Source organism: Dipodomys merriami, unplaced genomic scaffold, assembly GCF_024711535.1.
Source record: "Dipodomys merriami isolate MVZ:Mamm:240054 unplaced genomic scaffold, mDipMer1.0.p SCAF_25, whole genome shotgun sequence".
Classification (NCBI taxonomy): domain Eukaryota; kingdom Metazoa; phylum Chordata; class Mammalia; order Rodentia; family Heteromyidae; genus Dipodomys; species Dipodomys merriami.
In genome coordinates, this window is record NW_027203937.1 from 18,716,264 (window position 1) to 18,739,106 (window position 22,843).

At 44.0% G+C, this 22,843-nt stretch overlaps 1 protein-coding gene across 4 annotated transcripts in view; it reads left to right on the top strand.

The window, feature by feature from the left end:
* The first annotated feature begins 951 nt into the window (after positions 1-951).
* Stim1 (stromal interaction molecule 1) overlaps positions 952-22,843 on the top strand; it is a 186,811-nt gene continuing 164,919 nt past the window's right edge. The window contains exon 1 of one of the 4 annotated variants that reach the window (XM_070035138.1): positions 952-1,702. In XM_070035138.1, coding sequence (XP_069891239.1) covers positions 1,564-1,702 — 139 coding nt within the window. In that variant the 5' untranslated portion in view covers positions 952-1,563. The remainder of the gene's footprint in view (positions 1,703-22,843) is intronic. The other 3 variants (XM_070035139.1, XM_070035135.1, XM_070035137.1) reach the window with 3 other exon arrangements.

Below are 22,843 nucleotides of genomic sequence, written 5' to 3' on the forward strand. Positions count from 1 at the left end.
AGAGGGTGGAGACTTGAGGGGCAGGTAGGAAAACGGACAGGGAGTGTTAAGCAAGGGCATCCGATTTAGCTTGAAAAGGAGGGAAGGGGGGATGGGTGGGAGGGTGTCAAGAAGGCAGTTGTATAAGTGGAACTTTATCCAGAGTGGTCTGGACATTTTAGTTGGCTTTTTGCAATAATTTCCTTTGGAAAGACTCGCAGACTCTACATGAACCTCTAGGGGCGGATCCTAGTTTCTCACCTCAACCCTTTCTGCCAAGAGACCCCGGGCCTCCCGGGAGCTCATCTGGACTGGAGTACCTAGAATTTCCCACCAGAGGTCGCTACGTACGGGAGCCTACGTGCACTGGTTCCTAAGCCGCAGAGAGGCGGAAGCCGATTGGTTGTGAGGTCGTAAGGAGGGCGGGGCTTGGAAGGCCAGTAGGGGTGGTGGGTGGGTGGGTGGGGTTGGGGGAGCGCGCCCCCAGGCCAAACGCAGCGGGGCCGTGGTCACCTCCCGCGACGCCTCGGGCCGACTCTCGTTGCGTGGGGTCCTTGGTCCAGCTTGGGATCTAGCGCTGAGGCGAGTGGAGCAGCACCGCGGCCCGGGTATCCGGGCGGGGCAGTTGCTGTCACCGCCGCCGCCGCCGCCACCGCAGGCCTAGGTTACCTGAGCAACTGCGTGTCGGGCCCTCCGATAGGCGGGCGGTTAGCGCGGGAGACTCGGGGGGCGGCGGAGGGAGGCTGAGGTAGGGGTCCGGACGAAGACCTTGAGCTGGGGTGGGGTGGGGGGGGGCGGCCAGGAGATCCCGGCCTCCCACAGGTTCCTCCCCGCTGAGCCCCGGCCCTGGGGCGGGTCTGGGCTTGTCCAGGGGCCGGGCGGCGCGGGGCGGGTTCGACGGAGAGCACGCCCCCGGCCGCCCGCGGCCGCCCCGGGCCGCCCCGCCCCGCCCGCGCCCGCCCGCCCGCTCGCCTGTCGGCCCGCCCGAGAGCCGCTGTCCCGGGCCTGGCCCGTGTGCTGGAGCGGGGCAGCGCGGGCCCACTGGGCACGGGAGTGAGTGAGCGCACTGACCTCGGCCCGGGAGTCTGAGGATCCCGGGCACCTCCGCGCCCCCTGGGGGGGCCTGCGGGTCGCACGTTTTCCCTCCGGAGCTTCCGTGGCTCGGACTCCTCCTCGGCGGGGCGAGGTCAGGTGCCTTCCCGCTTCGCACCTCGTCTCCCTCGCGCTTCCTCCGCCACCCCGGCGGAGCCCGTGCGCCCCTTCCCGCGTCGGCCGGCTGCGGAGCTGACTGCGGCCCCCCGCGGCCACCCTGTCCTAACTCTCCGGAAGCGGCCGGAGTGGAGGCCGCCGCCGCCGCCCAAGCCCGGCCCGACCCACACCGCGGGACCCTCTTTGCGCCCAAACTTGGGAAAGCACTTGACCTTTGGCTGTCGAGAGGAGGCAGGCCCGCAGGTGGCTGGACAGCTGCGGCGCGGCGAGGGCAGCTTGCCTAGGAGCTGTGGGCTACGCTCCCGGGGCTCCTGGCTTTGCCTCCGGGATCCCAAGGTGTCCACACCAGGCGCATGGTGACTGAGACCGACAGTCATGGAGGTGTGCGCCCGTCTTGCCCTGTGGCTTCTCTGGGGGCTCCTCCTGCACCAGGGCCAGAGCCTCAGCCACAGCCACAGCGAGAAGGCGGCAGGAGCCGGTTCCGGGGCGACTAACGAAGAGTCCACTGCAGCAGGTAAGGCCTTGCTGCGCGGGCCGGACGGAGGCTGGGGGCTTTGACTCACAGCCCAGTGACCTGAAGCGGGCCGCTGGAATCTACTTGGATACCCGTGGGTTAGTGGAGGATCCACACATGGCCCTGCCTAGTCCTAGTCTGAGAAGTTTTGTTTTGTTTTTTGTCTTTTCTATTTTCTTTTTCTGTTTAGTTGCACTGGCTAATGGTACGTGTGTCTCCCGAATAAACTTTCTGCATCCCTCCTCAGAATGCCTTTTGTTGGCGGTGGAAAGCCTTTGGGGGGCACATCGCCCTAGCAGATCAGCAAGGCAAGACCCCACTCAGGACTACTTGTGTAAAGAATGCCCTGTCCAGATGATATGTTCCGTCCCCCCACCCCCCCAAGTTTTAGCACTTAGGAGCACGAGTGTGCTGGGGGGGGAGGACTGAGAACATTTGGGTTGGGCCAGCCGTGTTGTGCTCCTTGCCTATTGTTCAGGTGTGCCTTTCTAATCCTTCTTACTATGAGAATCGTAGTCCTTCCCTTTCCTTAAGGAGATCTGCTGTCTCTTAGCTCTGCCCATACGAAATATCAAAGCAAGTCCTTAGATGGAATCCTATTTACCAGTAGGGAGTGAAATGGCCTTTTTGACTTTGACATAGTATAGTTCTTGGAACCACTTGTTGACTTATTCTGGTTCTTCTGCCAGAGTAGGGAATTCCGTGTTATTTTTCGTATGTCCTGATTTCCTTCCCCTCTGCACTTGTGAAGCCTTGTCAGGCATTTGGATCCCTGGTACACGCTTGAAGTAGAAAGGAGCCCTTTTAAAATCCAGTTATATAGCAGAACATGTAGTTGATCTTTTCTCAGTTATTTCATCCCGTAACTGATCTGCCCAAAGTTGTGGCCTGAAGAGTGGTATTGTGCAGATGTGTGTGTGTGTGTGTGTGTGTGTGTGTGTGTGTGTGTTAGGGAGGGTAGAGGAGGGGGAAGTATAAGTAGGGTGGAGAAAGAGTTTATAGTGGATTGTTTTGACATTAAGCAAGCTCAAGTGAGGGAATGTCTCCTTGAGTATCTGCTGATAGAAGTAGGAAAAGGAAGTTCAGGTCTTCATGGGTGAGGTGTCTCATGTATGGATCCAGAGTCTGATATTCGAGGTAGACCTTTTCTTGGGAAGCCCCCCTTTAGTTTCCATGCCTGGGCTGGATATGATTCCATATCCCCCAAGAACAAACTTTCAAATGAGGCTAGGGTTGCCTTGTGTACTAATGTAGCACTCAGTCTGTTGCGTTCAAGATAGATCATTCTTGCAAATTAACCTTGCAGTTGCTCAGGCCTCTGAAACAGCTCAGAGCTTGGTTTCATTGGACTGTGAAAGGAAAGACAGGTGGAACTGTTAGGTAGGCCCCGAGTAGCATCTCTCTTGTCCCAGTGACAACTATTTTTGCTGATATATTTTTTTTAAACTTTAAAATATGAGTGCCTGACAGAGGAGGTGTTTTAGATTTTAGACATGAGCTAAAGGGATGAAGTTTTGAATTTTAGGTATCAGCTATTAGGAAGTTGTGTGTGTGTGTGTGTGTGTGTGTGTGTGTGTGTGTGTGTGTGTGTGTGTGTGTGTGTGTGTGTGTGTGTGTGTGTGTGTGTGTGTGTGTATGTTTTAAGTTTTACCTAGAGGGTCAGTCTGGCATTTCTTAGGAATATTGCAGAGGTTGAGCTTATAGGGACAGCACTCACATCATATTTCAGGGACCTAGCTCTGCTGATTCTACCACCTAGAATCAGCCCATCATCCAAACAACCGTGCTATCCTCTTCAATGCTCCACCACCACCACCACTGCTCTTCATGTCACAGCTTTGGGCAGAGATCACAGTAACAGGATGAATGAAACAAGGAAAAATGGACTTTTTCCTCTTTTCCACTCTCTCAGTTCAGAAACTGGCTCCTGTTGTTACAATAACAGTGAATTCCAGGGCAGAAAACGTCTTGGACAGAGACTGTAGGAGAATGCTTATGATTTGTGTGGGAACTTGTGTGCCCCCACTGTCGTTCTGGTAGGTTGTCCCTTTGGTTCTTTCTGGGGCTTTGACTCAGACTTACTTTTGTTAAGAGGTGGCTCACAGACCAGGCTCTGCAAAAGGGTTTTGAGGGAAGCACTTCTATGCAGCTAGACCCTCTTATAGACTTTTCAATTCCCCTACTTTTGTTTTGTGCTTGTTACTAGGGCTTGAACTCAGGACTTCATGGTCATGGTTTGCTTGCTCAGGGACTGTGCTCTACCACTTGAGCCACCCCTTTTTATCTTTAGAACACAGAAGTTGTAACTGCTCCTAAAGCTACCATTTTCTAAGTCATATTTAATATGTATTGAACATTTCTGTTCAAGTTTTCTGTAGAACTTCACAATGTCTCAATTAGAATGTATGGCTAGATAATATATTCCTATTTCTAGGGGTGAAAAAACTGGGTCCTGTTCTTGGTCTTGTAGGCAAGTCTTCTAATGCTAAGTCTTGGCCTTCTTCCATCTTCTCATGTCCTGTCCTGTTAAAGGAGTGCTAGGTGGGGCCTAGAGAATATTGCACTTCTTCTGGTAATTAGGCAGGCCCGGTAACACTATAGCTGAGACTCTAGAATAGAGATACCCTTTTCTCCACTGGAAAGTGTGTTTAGGGGTTCAGAGAATACATTTTTAGGGGGTGCCATTTCTGGGGCTTGAACTCAGGGCTTGGGTGTTGTCCATGAGCTTTTTTGCTCAAGGCTAGTGCACTTCCACTAGAGCTAGAGCTCCACTTCTGGCATTCTGGTGGTTAATTGGAAAAAAAAGTGTCATGCCCAGGCTGACTTCAAACCATGATCCTCATATCTCAGCCTTCTGAGAAGCTAGGATTACAGGGGTGAGCTACTGGTGCCCAGTGAGACTATATTAAAAACATCAATTAAAAAAATATGTTGTACTCATCTATTTCCTTTTAGTCAGTTACAGAATTTGATTTTTTTTTTTTGTCTGTTGTGGGGCCTGAACTAAGCATGAATGCTGCTCCATGGCTCTTCAGCTTAAGGCTAGTGCTCTGCCACTTGAGCCACAGTGCCACATCTGGCTTTTTCTGCTTATGTGGTGCTGAGCAATTGAACCCAGGGCCTTATGTATGCAAGGCAAGCGCTCTACCATTGAGCCACTTTCCCAGCCCAGAATTGGATTTAAAAAAAATATTGTTTTAGAGGTGATATATAACAGGGTTACCTTTACAGATGTCAGGTAATAAGTACATTTCCTTTCTTTTGCATAGTATCATCTATTCTCTTATTCTCTCCTATTCCCTTTCTCCCTACCATCTCAGCCCATGAGTTGTGTGGCAAAATTTGATTTTTAAAAATATTTTTTTTCCTTTCTTTTTTAAGCAGGTTAGTATTGTTTATTGGGGCGCAGCAAGGTGCCACAAACCTTCCTTCTTTACCGGAATGCAGGTTGTGCACGCCACTTTGAAAAAAACTCATTTTAATGTAGTTTTTTCTTTTCTTTCTTTCTTATTATTTTTAGCCAATCTTGGGGCTTGAACTCAGGTCCTGGGCACTGTCCCTGAGCTGCTTTTGCTCAAGTCTAGCACTCTACCACTTGAGCCACAGTGCTACTTCTGGCTTTTTCTGCTTATTTGGCACTGAAGAATTGAACCCAGGTCTTCATGCATGCTAGGCAAGCACTCTATCACTGAGCAACATTCTTAGGCCCATCTTTTATTTATTTTTTATGTGGTACGGAGGAATTGAACCCAGGGCCTTATGAATGGTAGACAAGCTCTCTACCACTAATCCACATTCCCAGCCCCAAAATTTGATTTTTTTGGCTATTAATTTTAACAAAATTTGATTTTTAAAAAAGTTTAGTTGCCCACGAGACCCCCATCTCCAATGTTTCTTTTTTTTTAATTTTTTTAATTTTTTTGGTCCGGTTGTGGGGCCTGAACTCTGGGCCTGAGCACTTTCCCTCAGCTCTTCAACTCAAGGCTAGTGCCCTACCACTTGAGCCACAGCGCCACTTCCGGCTTTTTTCTTTTTTGCTTATGTGGTGCTGAGGAATCGAACCCAGGGCCTCATGCTTGCAAGGCAAGCGCTCTACCACTGAGCCAACTTCCCAGCCCCTCCAATGTTTCTTAAGATGGCTTGAAATGGAGACTTGGAACCTCTGTTAGCCTGTAGGCTCTTTGTCTCTAGAAACTAAAAAACATTTTCTCTTGAATGTGTGTGAGGACTGAGGGATAGCTGCAGTTGTGGCTGCCATTGTTGAGAAGAAGCTGGGCATTGTGGCACTCACCTGTTATCCCAGCTATGACAGGGAGCTAAAATAGGTCCAGGCATGCTTAGGTAGGAAGCAAGACTCTCTAGGAATGTGGCTTAGTGGTAGAGTGCTTGCCTAGCATGCATGAAGACCGGGATTCGGGTCCTCAGAACCACATACACAGAAAAAGCCAGAAGTGGCACTGTGGCTCAAATGGTAGAGTGCCAGCCTTGAGCAAAAGAGGCTCAGGGACAGTGCCCATGCCCCGAGTTCAAGCCCCAGGACTGGCCAAAAAATAAAATAAGTTGAGCGCCAGTGGCTCAAGCCTATAGGCCTAGCTACTCAGGAGGCTGAGATCTGAGGATTGTGGTTCATAGCCAGCCCAGGCAAGAGAGTCTATGATACTCTTATCTCCAATTAACCACCTGAAAACTGGAAGTGGTAGAGCGCTCACCTTGAGCTGAAGAGCGCAGGGATAGTGCCCAGGCCCAGAGTTCAAGCCTCATGAACGGGGGGAAAAAAAAAGCCAGTGCATAAAAAAGGCTGAAAATAAGGCTTATTAGTAGAACACCTCCCTAGCAAGTGTGAGGCTCTGAGTTTAAAGCCCAGTAATGCCTCCTCCATTAAAAAAACAAAACAAAACAAACCACCCAAAAAGATTTAGTTTCAATATTTCTGGTAGGCTTGGAGGTATATAGTTCAGTGGCAGAGTGCTTGGTTAGCATGCAAAGGCTGTGGGTTTAGTCCCTCATACCATCCTCCTCACCAATACAAATGTTTGTGAAATTCTCTTGCATAAACTCAATACTGTTAAACCCATGACTCTGCTTGAAGACTGTCTTGTTGGGCAGAAGAGAACCCTGACACTTGCTGTCTTTTTTATACTTTCACACTTAGCTGTGCTAAATTGCTTTCTCAGTAAAGAACTGTGCCTGGTGCCAGGCTACTCAGGAGGCTGAGATCTGAGGATCTCAGTTCAAAGCCAGCCCAGGCAGGAAAGTCCATGAGACTCTTATCTCCAGTAAACCACTAGAAAACCAGAAGTGGTGCTGTGGCTCAAGTGGCGCGCTTGCCTTGAGCTGAAGAGCGCAGGGACAGCGCCCAAGCCCAGCGTTCAAGCCCCACGACCGACAAAAAAAAAAAACAACAACAAAAAACAAACTGTGTCTGGCTACTACTTTAGTGCCTACATTTCTGAGGATGACTTGAAATGGGTACTTGGAACCCCTGTTACTCTGTAGGCTCATTGCTTCTAGAAACTAAAAAATATTTTCTGTAGAGTATATGTGAAGACTAAGGAGCATCTGCAGTTGTTGCTGCCATTGTTGGAGTATTGAAAATTTCTAATCAGAAACTGTGGTTTGGTTCATTTAGCTAGAAGCAGGTATCGGAAGATAGGACTCTAGGCAGTGTGTATGGTGCAGGCTAGCTTCTCAATCATCTGATGGAGTGTCAGGCTCGAGCCCTGTCTGCCTACCCAGTTAGTTATTGCTGCCTCCAAGGCTATAAATGGGTTGGCCATCTTGGTAGCTATGCTAATTTTAGCAGAGGGTTGTTCCTAGAACTGGGATGGGGCCAAGAGCAGGTAGGTGGGGCTTGCCTGAAGTTAACACAGCTGGGGAGAGGGACACCCTAATCCTGGAACAGCCTGGATGTATCTGTTTGAAGGCCTCAGCTTTGACAATCACCTTTAGCTGGGTTATTTGATTCAGCAAGCAGAGAACAGTGCCAGCTCATGGCCTATTTACTCAGCAAGTATTTGAGTGACTGCTCTGGGTCAACTACTATCTATGTTTTCTGTGGAGAGTTAAGGATGAACAAAGCAGATGTCTTCCCTCCTTCCTAGAAGCTGGTATTGTTGGGAAGACAGAAAATAAACACATACATACATGCATATTGTGGTGTGGAAAACAACACAAATGGGAGAAATAGAGATCTAGCATTCAATGTCTAGTAAGGTAGTATCAAAAATAATCTTAGCAAGCTAACAGTTTTTTGTTGCTTATTATGTGACAGGCACGCTTATCAACAAATGTCTTGTGTGATAGATGTTCTTCATTTTATAGTTGAGAAAATGAAGTCATAGTGAGGTTAAAAACTGCCCAAGATTACACAGTTAGTAAAGAGAGTCAGAGACTGAGTCCAGGAAGACTCCTTACCTCTCCTTCAGCAATTAATCTTTATATCCTGTAACTCTATCAAAACTTTGTGATAATGCTGTTTTAGGTGTATTGTATGTGTACATACATATGTACACACACAGAAAACTGTGGGAAGCCCAGAGGAACAAGTGACTATATCTGGGAGAGTTGAGGGAGGCCCTATAGTTTCCCCTATCATTTTTCTAAGATTCTGAGGTGATAAAAAATGGCCATTTAGGGCTGGGAAGGTGGCTCAGTGGTAGAGTGCTTGCCTTGCACGCATGAGGCCCTGGGTTCAATTCCTCAGCACCACATAAGCAGAAAAAGCCAGAAGTGGCACTGTGGCTCAAGTGGTAGAGCATTACCTTGAGCTGAAGAGCTGAGCAAAAGTGCCCAGGCCCAGAGTTCAAGCCCTAGGACCGACAAAAAAAGAAAAAAATAGGCCATTTAATTAAAAAGTTAAGAGACTGAAATATCAGTTCAGCCTACTTGTTTTCATGTGTGAGGAAATTGATACTTAGGCATTAAATACAAGTTTCATAGTAGGTTAATGGTAGAACACTAGACTAGACATTTGAATAGGGATCCTGAATTAGTTACTGAGTTTATAAGTGAGAAAAATGAATGTTGCTTGCTTTGTACTGTGGAAGAAACTTAGGTCTACCAAAGAAATCTGAGTCTTGTAGAGCCATATATATTTAGGAAATAATAAATATAATGTAATGCCTAAGCTTATTGAAATGTAGGCAAAGGGCTGAAAGAGGTTTATATGGGCTGAGCTAGGCTAAGATGGCTAAGGAGGGCTTTTTTAGAGTGAGAGGTTAGGTGAAGGCAGAAGAGAATCAGGAGTAAGTCAGGTATTGTACATGTCTGGAGTTACTAGTATCACCATATGGTATCTCACTGTTTAGTGGCTGGTAACTGAGCAGAATTACTTCACTGTTAGCTAGCTACCTCTCATGAGTACCTGCAGGTAGGATGATTGCAGTCATGTGTAATTTAGTGGTGATTCTAATAATTACCTCAATTTTTTTTTTTTTTTTTTTTGTCGGTTGTAGGGCTTGAACTCTGGGCCTGGGCGCTGTCCTTGCCCTCTTCAGTTCAAGGCGACTACTCTACCATTTGAGCCACAGCACCACTTCCAGTTTTCTGGTGGTTAACTGCATTTAAAAGTCTCACGGACTTTCCTTCGCAGGCTGGCTTCAAACCACAGTCCTCAAATCTCAGCCTCCTGAGTAGCTAGGCTTATAGGCATGAACCACTGATGTTCGGCAATTGCCTTACTTTTTAAGATGAATGTCAATATTTTGTGATATCTTTTTTTTGAACTCTGGGCCTAGGTGCTGTCCCTCAGCTCTTCAGCTCAAGGTGAGCGCTCTACCACTTGGGCCATAGCACCACTTCTAGTTTTCTGGTGGTTTATTGGAGATAAGAGTCTCACAGACATTCTTGCCTGGGCTGGCTTTGAACCGTGATCTTCAGATCTCAGCCTCCTTAATAGCTAGGATTACAGGCATGAGCCACAAGTGCCGGCTTGCAACAATATATGGTATGGAAATATCTATATTTTTATCTGTGAGACTCTAATTTCCAATTAACACCAGAAAACCAGAAGTGGTGCTGTGGATCAAGTGGTAGAGTGCTAGTCTTGAGCTGAAGAGCTGAGGGACAGAGCCCAGGCCCAGAGTTTAAGCCCCATGAATAATAACAACAAAAAGAAATAAAATAAAAATACAGAGCTTTCTTTATTACCCCATGAACACTTTGTATAAATTTCTGATGTAACACATTGCACGTTCTCTATCTATCTGCTCCTTCAGAATTGTGAGATCTTGGTGGATTGTGTACTGTCTCACTTCTGTTACAATTTGCTGAAAAACTGCAATTAGGTCTAATAGATCTTAGTTTCTCTCCTTTATTTGATGTTTTAGAATACATTTGGGGCCTTTTCTCAGTCTTTGGAGATGTTGCTTTTTTTTTTTTTGGGTCCGGTCGTGGGGCCTGAATTCTGGGCCTGGGTGCTGTCCCTCAGCTCTTCAGCTCAAGGCTAGCACTCTACCACTTGAGCCACAGCGCCACTTCCAGCTTTTTTTCTTTTTGCTTATGTGGTGCTGGGGAATCGAAACCAGGGCCTCATGCATGCAAGGCAAGCACTCTACCACTGAGCCACCTTCCCAGCTCCGAGATGTTGCTTTTTATCCAGGGTGCTTGGCATTAAGTTTATGTCTGCCTATCCCTTTTCAACTTTTTTTTTTTTTTTTGGGTCCAGTCGTGGGGCCTGAACTCTGGGCCTGGGCGCTGTCCCTCAGCTCTTCAGCTCAAGGCTAGCGCTCTACCACTTGAGCCACAGCACCACTTCCGGCTTTTTTCCTTTTGCTTATGTGGTGCTGAGGAATCGAACCCAGGGCCTCAGGCTTGCAAGGCAAGCGCTTCTACCACTGAGCCAACTTCCCAGCCCTCAACTTTTTTTTTAAACTCTGAGTTTTGCCACTTTAAAGTCGATGAGTTTGTAGCAGAGAGATTGTTTTCTGTATGACATAGTTAAAAAGTGTCAGGATCAGTGGAGTTAGCCTGTGTTATTTTTACCAAAACATATTACCTGTCAGCATAACCTAAAGAAAGATCTGGCACTCAAAGCCTCAGTCCTCAATAGTCTGTCTATACCTGTATGGACAAAGATATTTGAATAGCAAAGTCACTCATTACAAAGCAGTGCTGCTTTGGAGGATAGATAATTGATTCTATAGGGTTAGCAGCTATGCTGTGCGGTTACCTCTTTATGTACCTGCCTGCATGCCTGCTCTTCTACACCCTAAACTCCTCAAGAGTTAGGTTAGTAGATGTTCAGCTTTTAAAAATTGTTATTATAAAGGTGATATACAGAGGAGTTACAACTATATAAGTCAGGTAAAGAGTATATTTCTTTTTGAACAATGTCAATCCTTTCCTTGGATGTTCAACTTTTTTACTGAAGCTCCTAGCACAATGTTTTGCATGTGGCATATTTCATGTACTATAAAGTCTGTAGAATTGAGTTAAACTGTATATATTATCTGGTTCTGACTCTATTATAATTTATGAAGTAATCTGATTGAAAGTTGAAAAATACTTCCTTTGAAAGGGGTTAGGTGAAAATAGGCTTTACATTTATTTATTATTTACTACTGATGCTTGATGAATGTAATATGGATGTATTTGTTTGAAAAACAACAATAACAAAAAAAAGCATCTGTGAAACTTTAATTCTCCAGAAGACCTATTTTAGGAAGTTGGGAAATTAGGGGGAAGGGCTGGATAGAAGCTTAGACGTATAAATTGTGATGTTGCTTTTGGTTTACAGAAAGGTCTAAGGTGGCCACACCCATATAAATATCCGATTTCTTGAAAGCTTTAGAATTCTAGACCCTTTCCTTATTAGCTCTGTTTATCCAGTGGATGATAAATCATTTAATCTCTCTCAACCTTAGATTTTTCTTGTTTTGTTTTTAAATTTTGTATTGTTATTATAAAAAATTTAAATTATTATCAAGGTGATGTACAGAGGAGTTACAGTTATATAAGTCAGGTCAGAGTACATTTCTTTTTGGACAGTGTCACCTCTTCCCTCTCTCCCAGTTTTTTCTTTCCATCCCTGTCCACAGTTGTATAGTTCATTTTCAACATTGTGTATAAGACTTTTCATTTGTAAAAAAGGAATAAGATTAACTAATAAAGTTAGTGGCTTGCCAGGTGCTGGTGGCTTATACATGTAATCCTAGCTACTCAGGAACTGAGATCTGAGGATAAAGGTTTGAAACAAACCCAGGCAGTCCATGAGATTCTTATCTCCAAATAACCAGCAAAAAGCCAGAAGTACAGGTATGGCGTAAGAGGTAGAACACCAGCTTTGAGAGAAAAAAAACCCATTTTCTGAGTTCAAAGCCTAGCACAGGGACAAAAAAAAGTTGTGGTGAGGTAAGGATAAAAAAAGACAATGTGGGCTGGGAAGGTGGCTCAGTGGTAGAGCGCTTGCCTTGCATGCATGAGGCCCTGGGTTCAATTCCTTAGCACCACATAAGCAGAAAAAAAAGCCGGAAGTGGCACTATGGCTCAAGTGGTAGAGTGCTAGCCTTGAGCTGAAAAGCTGAGGGACATCGCCCAGGCCCCCAGTTCAGGCCCCACAACCGGACCCCCTCCCCCCAAAAAAGACAATGTTCATGAAGGATCTTTATAAAACGATACATAGGTCGTTGAGTCATCTCAGCCTTTTTTTTCATTTCCGAAAAAGCTTAGAATTTATATATCTGCTTATAGTACTAGTCTCTGAGGGTAGTTGTACTCTGAATTACTGTAGTTCCGTTGTCTTTTTTTTCAAGTATACATACCCACTGGATATATAGGCTTTGGGTATGTCAAGCCAGGCTTTTCTTCAAGGCTTACTCTAGACCATAGGAAAATTGTGAATAAAGTCTAGGTGCTAGTATTTAACCTAATTTCTGGCCTATACTCCTTTCACTTTTCTGTATATAACCGCTTCCTTAGTCCCACCTGTGGTCTTGAAATGGCTGAGCAGATGGGCCAGGTCCCCACTTGGGTTGGTATTTAGTGGTGCATAGCAAATTATGACAAAATTAGAGGTTTAAGGTATTACTTTTTTTTTTCTTAAATCTCCTTGATTCTGTGGATTAGGAATCTGGGTGCAGTTTACCTGGGCATTTTTGGCTCAAGGTCTCATAAGATTGCAGTCAAGCTGTTGGCTGGAGCTGAAAACTCAACTAGGGAAAGAGTATTTGCTTTCAAGCTAATTTACATGGTTGTTGGCAGGCCTTGGTCCCCTGCCACATGGACCTCTCTACTGGGCTGCTTTATGACATGACAGTTGGCTTCCTAACCCCAAAATAAGTGATCCAAGAGAGCATGAGAGAGTGAGATGAATGTTCCAGTCTTTTTATTGTCTAATCTTGAAATCTGTATGCTACCACTTCTTCCATATTCTGTTTGTCAGAAGCAAGCCAGTAAGTCCACTTCAGAGTCAAGGAGATAGGATTACATAATAAGGTCACTCAACACCAGGAGGGCAGGAATTACTGGAGCCATTTTAAACAATACCCCCAGTATTACCAGAACCATTCATTTGGGGACAATAACTTCTAAGTATTGTGACCTTTCAGGTGTTTTTTTTCTTTTTTTTTTAAACTTTGCTTATTTCTTTGAGCTTCATGAAGTCTCTCTGTATTTCTTTGGTATCATGCCACTGGTTGCTTTGCTATATTCCCTCTATATCTCTTAGTCTCTCCTGAAGCCAGCCCAATCCTGAGTTAGTTTTAACTAGGCTTTAGTCCTGTCTCTCAACTTCTTTTTTGATAACTTTGATTATGATGTCTCTGCATAGCTATTGATCTTGGAGCCTTTACCAGTCCTACTTGGCTTCTGAAAATTAGACTTACAGATGGCATTGTTTTAGAATTCATACAGTAATAGATGATAGACTTGCTCAGAGCTGGTGATGTGGCTTAAGTATTAGAGTTCTTGCTTAGCACACGCATGAGGCCTAGGGTTCAATCTCTAGTATTGCAAAAAAAGAAAAAAAAAAGAAAGAAAAGGGAAATCTTTATTTATTTATTTACATTTGGGCTGGTCCTGGGGCTTGAACTCAGGGCCTAGGTGCTGTCCCTGACCTCTATTACTCAAGGTAAGTGCTCTGCCACTTTGAGCCAGATCTCCATTTCTATTTTTTAGGTGAATAAGTGGAGCTGGCTTCAAACCATTATCCTCAGCTCTCAGCCTCTTGAGTAGCTGGGATTACAGGCATGAGCCACCAGTGCCTGGCTACTTCCAGTTTTTTGGTGGTTAATTGGAGGTCAGAGTCGCACACAGACTTTTCCTGCTTTAGCTGGCTTTAAACTTTGATCCTCATAGCTCAGCCTCCTAAGTAGCTAGGATTGCAGGCCTGAGACTGGCTATCCGTGACTCTTTAGACCCTTGCTTGGTATTAGGTGTTGGAATGAAACATTCTAATATGTCATAGATAGAAGGGATTTTAGAGGCCATCTCTTCCAAACTTTTCACTGTACATATGAGAAGAGCAAACTTTCACAAGGCTTTGCTAAGTGAGGGCTAGGATCTTACTTTTCTCTGATTTTCAATTGTTGTTGTTGTCCCTACTTGGTTGTAGAGCCTTTCTATCTTTCATAATGTAGACACTTTGCATTGTTAGGGTCTGGGACCTACATAGAAGAGAAGCAGAAAGCTGTCCATAATATTGCATCATATTCACAGAAATTGGTGCTTCTAGGGTCCCAGCTAGGGAGCATTTATGTTAGGAAAAAATGCCCAGTAATATCCTTTGCTTATGGCAGCTCTGTGCCTCTCTTTTGGCATTATCAGTTCAGAGGAACGAGAGATCCCTCCCTAACAGGGGTTAGCATCTGAGTTAGCATCTGAAGGATGTGGGTCAGAGCCTTATGTCACATGTCTTACGTGCCATATGCCATATGCAAGTTGTATTACAGATTTGGAGCCTCCACAGCAAGGTAAGTGTATCTAAAGCCTTGTGGAGTTACTTGTGGCCACCCAGAAAATGCCAATGGAAGCTTTCTGGGTACTGAGAATTGCGTGGAGACAATTCTCCAGGGCAGGTGAGACTTAAATAGGGATGGCTGTGTGTCTGTCATATTTATCAGTGAAACAGATTCATTTTGTGTGAAAGGCCATGTAAAGAAAAACCTGAAATGAGCCAACAGTACTCTACAGCAACTTTGTTTTCTGCTGGGGAGCTTGAAAATCTCTTTGTGGGTAGTGGTTGCTTTTCCAAAATCTCAGGGTTCTAACCACAGAACACTCACTTACTTGATCTTTCTCTGTTACTGTCTGCATTCTGGGTGGCCCAGGTTTTTTTTTTTTTTCATATATGACTTGTTCTATAGAACACACCATTATTTATAATGCTTTTTTACTTTTTTCTTTTTTTCTTTTTTTTTTGTTGGTCGTGAGGCTTGAACTCTGGGCCTGGGCGCTATACCTTAGCTCTTCAGCTCAAGCTAGCGCTCTACCGCTTGAGCCACAGCACCACTTCCGGTTTTCTAGTGTTTATTGGAGATAAGAGTCTCAAGGAGTTTCCTGCCCAGGCTAGCTTTGAACCATGATCCTCAGATCTCAGCCTCCTGAGTAGCTAGGAATACAGGCGTGAGCTACCCGTGCCCGACTTTCTTTTTTTTTTTTTTTTTTATTGTGAAAATACTGTACAGAGGGGTTACAATTACATGGGCAAGATAATGAGTACATTTCTTATCAAACATTGTAGCCTCCTCCTTTGTTTCCCCTTCCCATCCCTTCCCATCCTCCACCCCGCCCCTCTGACTTTATTTTTTTAATGTATGTTTTTTATTGTAAAGATACTGTACAGTGGGGTTACAGTTACATGAGTAAAGAGTACATTTCCTATGAAGCATTGTTACCCCCTCCTTTGTTTTTCTCCTACCATCTCTTCCCTCCTCACCTCCCCAACTTCTCCCTATCCCCCAAGGCGTAAAGTTCATTTTGAACATAGTATCTGTACATCTCATTGTTACAATGGGTCAACCTGTTTCCTTGTTTCAGCATTTTATTATTTCCCTTCCCCTCCTCAAATTAGAAAAATGTACATACAAGATGCAGGGCATCGGAATCAAATACAGTGAAAACAGGGGTTATACCATGGAGGAAGAAAGTAGAAAAGAAACAAAAAAATCACATAGTACATTAAAAATAACAGCAAGAAAGATAAAACCTCTCGTGTCCCTAACTTGGGGTTCATTTTGCTTAGCATCATCTTATATAGTCATATGTACATAGCTTTTGACCTTTTCTGCTTGTCTTAGACGTATACTCGTTATTGCAAATAAGGGAAACCATGGGACTTATGTTTCTTTGGGCCTGGCTTACTTCACTTAATATAATTTTTTCCAAGTCTTTCCATTTCCTAACAAATGGGGCAGTGTCATTCTTTCTGATAGAGGCATAGAATTCCATTGTATATATATGTATATATATTTGTGTATATGTATATATACACACACACACACACAAACCATATTTTTTTGGGGGGGGGTCAGGTCATGGGGCCTGAACTCTGGGCCTGGGCGCTGTCCCTCAGCTCTTCAGCTCAAGGCTAGTGCTCTACCACTTGAGCCACAGGGCCACTTCTGGCTTTTTTCTTTTTGCTTATGTGATGCTGAGGAATCAAACCCAGGGCCTCATGCATGCAAGGCAAGCACTGTACCACTGAGCCACCTTCCCAGCCCCCCAAACCATATTTTCTTGATCCATTCATCTACTAAGGGGCATCTGGGTTGATTCCATATCTTAGCCATGGTGAATAATGCTGTGATAAACATAGTTGTGCTGGTAGCTTTAGTATGGTCTTGTTTGTGAGTGTTTGGGTAAATGCCCAAAAGTGGGATTGCTGGGTCATAGGGGAACTCTATGTGTAGTCTTTTTTTTCCAGAGTGGTTAAACAAGTTTACACTACCACCAATAGTGTAGTAGGGTTCCCTTTTGGCCACATTCCCTCCAGCATCTGTTGTTAATAGATTTCTTGATTATAGCCATTCTAACTGGGGTGAGGTAGAATCTCAATAGATGAAAACTAAAAACCTTGATGTCAGTATAACATGTGGAGGAGATGGGGACAAACAAGTCGTTTAAGGATTCAGGTGGACCTGTTGCAACAATGAGAAGTACAAAATGTCATGTCAAAACCAGCTTTACAATGTCGGTGTGTGTGGGGGGGAGGGGGGTATGATTGGGTGGGGGGGAGGGAGGAGGCTGGGAAGGGAGGTGAAGGGTAAACAAAGGAGGAGGCTGCAATGCTTGGTAAGAAATGTATGCATTATCCTGCCCATGTAATTGTAACCCCTCTGTACAGTATGTTCTCAAATAAAATAAAATAAAATAAAAAAAAAAACAAAAAAAAACTAAAAACCTGAAAAAGGAAATTAAAGCAGAACTAAGGAAATGGAAAAACTTCCCATGCTCCTGGATTGGGAGGATTATCTGTGAAAAGGGCAATACTGCCAAAGGCTATCTACAAATTCAATGTGACACCTATCAATATCCCAACCTCATTCTTCAGTGAAATAGAAGAATCAATCCAAAAATTCATATGGAACAATAAAAGACCCCTGAATAATTGGAGGAATATCAATACCGAATTTCAAACTCTACTACAAAGTCATAGTAATCAAAACAGCTTGGTACTGGCACAAGAACAGACCTGAAGACCTGAGGGCCAATGGAATAGAGCTGAAGGCTTTTTTTTTTTGTTGTTTTTGGTCGTGGGGCTTGAACTCTGAGCCTGGGCGCTGTCCCTTACTCTTCAGCTCAAGACTAGCTCTCTACCACTGAGCCACAGCTCCACTCTCCTGCCTGGACTGGCTTTGAACTGTGATCCTCAGATCTCAGCATCCTGAGTAGCTAGGATTACAGGCGTGAGCCACCTGTACCTGGCTTATTTATACTTCTTCTTCTTTTTTTTTTGTCAGTCGTGGGGCTTGAACTTTGGGCCTGGGCACTGTCCCTCAGCTCTTCAGCTCAAGGTGAGTGCTCTACCGCTTGAGCTACAGTACCACTTCCAGTTTTCTGGTGGTTTGTTGGAGATAAGAGTTTCACGGACTTTCCTGCCTTGGCTGGCTATGAACCATGATCCTCAGATCTAAGCCTTCTAAGTAGCTAGGATTACAGGCATGAACCACCGGCGCCCAGCTTATTTATGTTTCTTTTATTCCTTTTTTCCTGTCAATTTACATTCCTTATTGAGTGTTCTCCATCCTTCTTTATTTTCCCCCAATCTCTCAGTTCTCAGTATTATTCTCTCATCTTTGATTAGTTTCTGGTACTTACTGTCTGCAGTAGTCTGCATTTGATAACTTGCTTTGGCCTTTCAGTGAGAGGCAGTTTGATGGCTTTAGACCTTGCTGAGAGTGATTCAGATTCTCCTCGCTTGAAAAATGGAGATAAAAAAGTTATATATGTCAAGTATACACTATGTAGAAAACGAGCAATACAACTTGTAGGCTGGGACTGGAGGGGGAAACTGGGGGAAGTGAAGGAGGAGGTGAAATTGTCAAAAAGAGAAATGTATACATTCTCTGAATTGTGAAACAGTAACTCCACTGTACTATACCTTAATAATAACAATAAAGTTATATATGAAAAACAAAAAACAAAAAAAAGTTACTGTGTATGAGAGGGTTGTATAGAGCTTAAAGTTCTTTTGTTTATACATTTCCCTTTCTCTACAGGACAGGAACCATGTTAGTTTTTCTACCACTGAAGTATTTATACTCTATCACAGTGTATTACACAGTATTGGTCAGAGAATGTGTGCTGCCCAAGAGATGTATTTGTTAAACAAATTTGTTTATTTACCTTTTCCAGTATTGATTGAACTGAACATGATGGATTTTCTGAGAAGTTTTTTTTTTTTTTTTTTTTTTTTTTTTTTTTTTGTGGGTTGTGGGGCTTGAACTCTGAGCTTGGGTGCTGTCCCTGTGCTCTTCAGCTCAAGGCAAGTGCTCTACTGCTTGAGACACACCACTTCCGGTTTTTGAGTGGTTTATTGGAGATAAGAGTCTCACGGGCAGGGACTTTCCTGCCCGGGCTGGCTTTGAGCCGAGATCCTCAGATCTCAGCCTCCTGAGTAGCTAATATTACAGGTGTGAGCCACCGGTGCCTGGCTTCTGAGAAGTTTTGTGGGATGATTTTTCTATCTGACCTATTACTTTATCCTTTTTTTTTTTTTTGGTCGGTTGTGGGGCCTGAACTCTGGGCCTGGGCACTGTCCCTCAACTCTTCAGCTCAAGGCTAGTGCTCTACCACTTGAGCCACAGCACCATTTCTGACTTTTTCTGCTTATGTGGTGCTGAGGAATCGAACCCAGGGCTTCATGCATGCAAGGCAAGCACTCTACCACTGAGCCACCTTCCCAGCCCTACTTTATCCTTTTATTGAGCAACTACTTATTGTGCTCATTGATAGTTCTCAATCACACTATGGAATTATTTGGCTAGTGACTCTGGCCGGCATTTTCCCACGCACGCGCGCCCCCTACCCCCCTTGTGGGGCTCAATCTCTGGGCCTGGATGCTGTCCCTTAGCTCCTCATCTCAATGCTAGCACTCTACCACTTGATCGACAGCACTACTTCCAGTTTTCTGGAGGTTAATTGGAGATAAGAGTCTCACAGACTTTCCTGCCCAGGCTGGCTTTGAACCGAGACCCTCAGATCTCAGCCTCCTGCGTAGCTAGGACTACAGATGTGAGCCACCAGCATCTGGAATGGATGGCATTTTTGTACACTACCACAGTGGCTTCTGCAAGTGGCTACATTCTGAGTGGAGTAAGGAAAGACTTGACGCCTGAGGGCGAGGCCTCCTTGGATGCTGCTGCTCCCTGTCTTTAGTTCCACAGCCCACATGGGTTTACCTCAGGTCAAACTTGAGGCAGCCAAATGAACAGAATGAACTTTAACTGCTTTTCTTAGCCTGGCTTGTGGGATGGAGGAAGGAACCTTTTCTGGTTTCCACTGCTGGGCTTGTGTAGCAGGGAGATAGTATAGTCTTGGAATGATGTCTGTCTGCCCTTCTTTCCTTCTTTCCTTCCTTCCTTCCTTTTTTTTGTGTTTTGATATTGAGGGCTTTAACTCAGGGCCTTATGCTCTTTCTTAGCTTCTTCACTCAAGGCTGGTCCTCTACCACTTAAGCCACACCTTCACTTCTAGCTGTTTTGCTGGTTAATTGAGGTTAGAGTCTCTCAGATTTTTTTTGCCTAGATGACTTCAAACCTTGATCCTCAGATCTCACTGTCTTGAGTAGCAAGGATTACAGGTTTGAGACACCAGTGCCTAGCAAGATAGCTGAGTTTTTATTTTATTTTTGGTAGCTGGCTTAAAAAAAAAAAAAAAAGTTATCTCTGCTGCTGAGAACTCCTTGAGCTTCTGAGAATGCCAGCCTGAGCAGAGTTAGAATCCCACTAGCTTTTCTTCAAGGCATTAAGGAGGATCTTTTTTCCAGTCTTGTTAGAAGAGGTCAATGAGTAAGAGTCAAACTATCCTGTCAATGTAGCCTATGCAGGACAGATCTTTCCTTTTCCTCTCTTAGCCTATTTACAGAGCTGCCTCATGTTGAGCTTTGGCCTAGGTAATGACAAGAAATCTCACTGGCTGGCAGTCAGACAGACCTACAAATCTCATGTGTCTCTAAATTTTGAAGTGTGATTCAATAGCTTGCTCTTGTTTGGCCTCTCTGGGTTATCTCAGGCCTCTTAGGAAGCTCTCAGAACTCTCATCACTACAGTGCATGTTAAAACAAATGTGTCTGTATCTGCCAAGCTCTAAGAGCCAGCTTCTGAAATGCAGTAGCCAGGGAAGATGGGTGCCCCTCAGATACAATATACATATACAGATTAGCAAACAGTGTTTTGCTTTTGGTTTGTGTTTATTTTGGGGGGAGGTCAGATTTGTGGAGGTCTTGTTTCAAGAAACTTTTGCTGATCAGGGCAAAGGTCACTTGAACTCTTCTAAAGTGATACATATTCAAGTAACTTTAATGATAAGAATAATGATGATAGCTACAGTTCTTTTGAGCAACTGGATAAGTGATTTACAAGATAGGACAACTCTTATAGGTCAATATTTTTCTTCAGGAGTTTAAGATAATTTTCTCCAAGAATTTAAGGTAACTTTTAAGATATTTTAAGATAACTTTTCCCAAAGTTGGCTGACCCAGGATTTGAAGTGAACTACATCTGATCCCCAAACCAAAACTGTTTCTCTTTTTGTTTAATAACTTGCAGAGAGGGAAAGAAACAGCTATATGAATTTAGATAAGAGATAAACATTTTAATTAGAAACTATAGAACTGGGGGGGGAGGATTGGGGGGGAGGGGGGAGGCTGGGAAGGGATGTGAAGGGTAAACAAAGGAGGAGGCTGCAATGCTTGGTAAGAAATGTATGCATTATCCTGCCCATGTAATTGTAACCCTTCTGTACAATATGTTCACAAATAAAATAAAATAAAATATGTATATATAAAAAAAGAAACTATAGAACTGTTAGTGGCATTTGTTTAGTCCATCTTATAAGTGGCTTGGAAAAATCTAGAATTAGAGTTGGTGGGGGGGTTAAGGAGAAAGAAAGAAGGTTTGTATTTCACCTATGAATTGTGAGTGGATCATACCATGTTTGTGAAGCACTTGGCTACAGGGTTGTGTATATTCAGTTTGTATCTTCCAAAAATAGCACTCTGGTTGAGCTCCCCTTGGGACGGGGCTCTGAGTATGTAGCTTTTTTACCTCCTCTATCAGCATTTAGCTTGTTTGCTATTGGTTATATGACAATCCCTGCCCCATTAGAAGGACTCAATACAAGGGTTAAGATGTATATCTAAGCTGAGCATCGTGACGCATACCTGGGCTATATAATGATACCTTGCTGCTAAATGAAGTGCTTGATAACTAAATTTTACATTATAACAAGAGTTCTGTTTTAATGTGAACCTATACTATATAAGGACTGGGTAAGTACTCTTGCATACATGATCATATTTAATCCTTAAAACAGGTCTCCTATAGCTTATTGTGCAAGGCATTGTCTAGGTTCATTGTCCTATGGGTTGGTACTGTTAGTTCTGTTTGAAAGTAGAAAGGATCACTTCTGCCTAGAGAAGTTAGAAAAGCTTTGTGGAGGAAGTAGCAGCCTAGTTAAATCTTCTAGTACTTTAAGCAGAAATATAAGAAAGGCTGAGAGAAATATTTCAGAGGAAATGTCTCAAATGAAGGTATGGAAAGGGAAAAACTGAAGAGTTCTTGGAGGACACTAGTTCAGACAGGTATGTATCTGCAGAAAAATGCTATAAAATAAGGTCAGAAGATTAATTGAAGAGAGATTACAGAGAGCCCCAAATGTCAGGTAAATAGTTTAGACTTTATTATGTAGGTAATAAGTAGGGTTTTAAGCAGAGGAATGACATGATCTGAGTTTTAGCTTTAGGAAATATTAAATCTTACAGAACATGCATAATACATTGGTAGAAGATCGGAGGCAAGAGCCTAGAGAGGAGAGTTCAAAATTTTGAGTAGAGTGATCAGAGTGAATTGTGGAGGCTGAGTCAGTAGGAATTAAGGAGAGTTAAAGCTATATCAGTGTTTTGTTTTGTTTTGTTTTGTTTTTTTGGGTCCGGTCGTGGGGCCTGAACTCTGGGCCTGGGCGCTGTCCCTCAGCTCTTCAGCTCAAGGCTAGCGCTCTACCACTTGAGCCAGAGCGCCACTTCTTTATTTATTTTTTCTTTATTTGCTTATGTGGTGCTGAGGAATTGAACCCAGGGCCTCGAGCGTGCAAGGCAAGCGCTCTACCACTGAGCCACCTTCCCAGCCCCTGTATATTATTTTTGAGTATGGTAATAAGGGATTGGTGGTACCATTAACAAAAAATGTATGACAGTCCAAGTGTCAAGGGGCAATGAGTAGTTGACCTTATTTAAAGTACTAAGCCAGGGGCCACACTCTATAGTATTCTGGGAACCAAATAGTTCTTTCTGTGCTTGTTTCATATTGCTGTATTTTTACAGATAAGTTTTCTGGCATCGAAAGAAATGACGTGATTTTTTTTCCCCTAAACATCATACAGTAACTCCATGGTAAAATTTTTATTTATTTATTTTATTGTGTGAATACTGTACAGAGGAGTTACAATTATGGGCAAGATGAGTACATTTCTTTTTTTTTTTTGGTC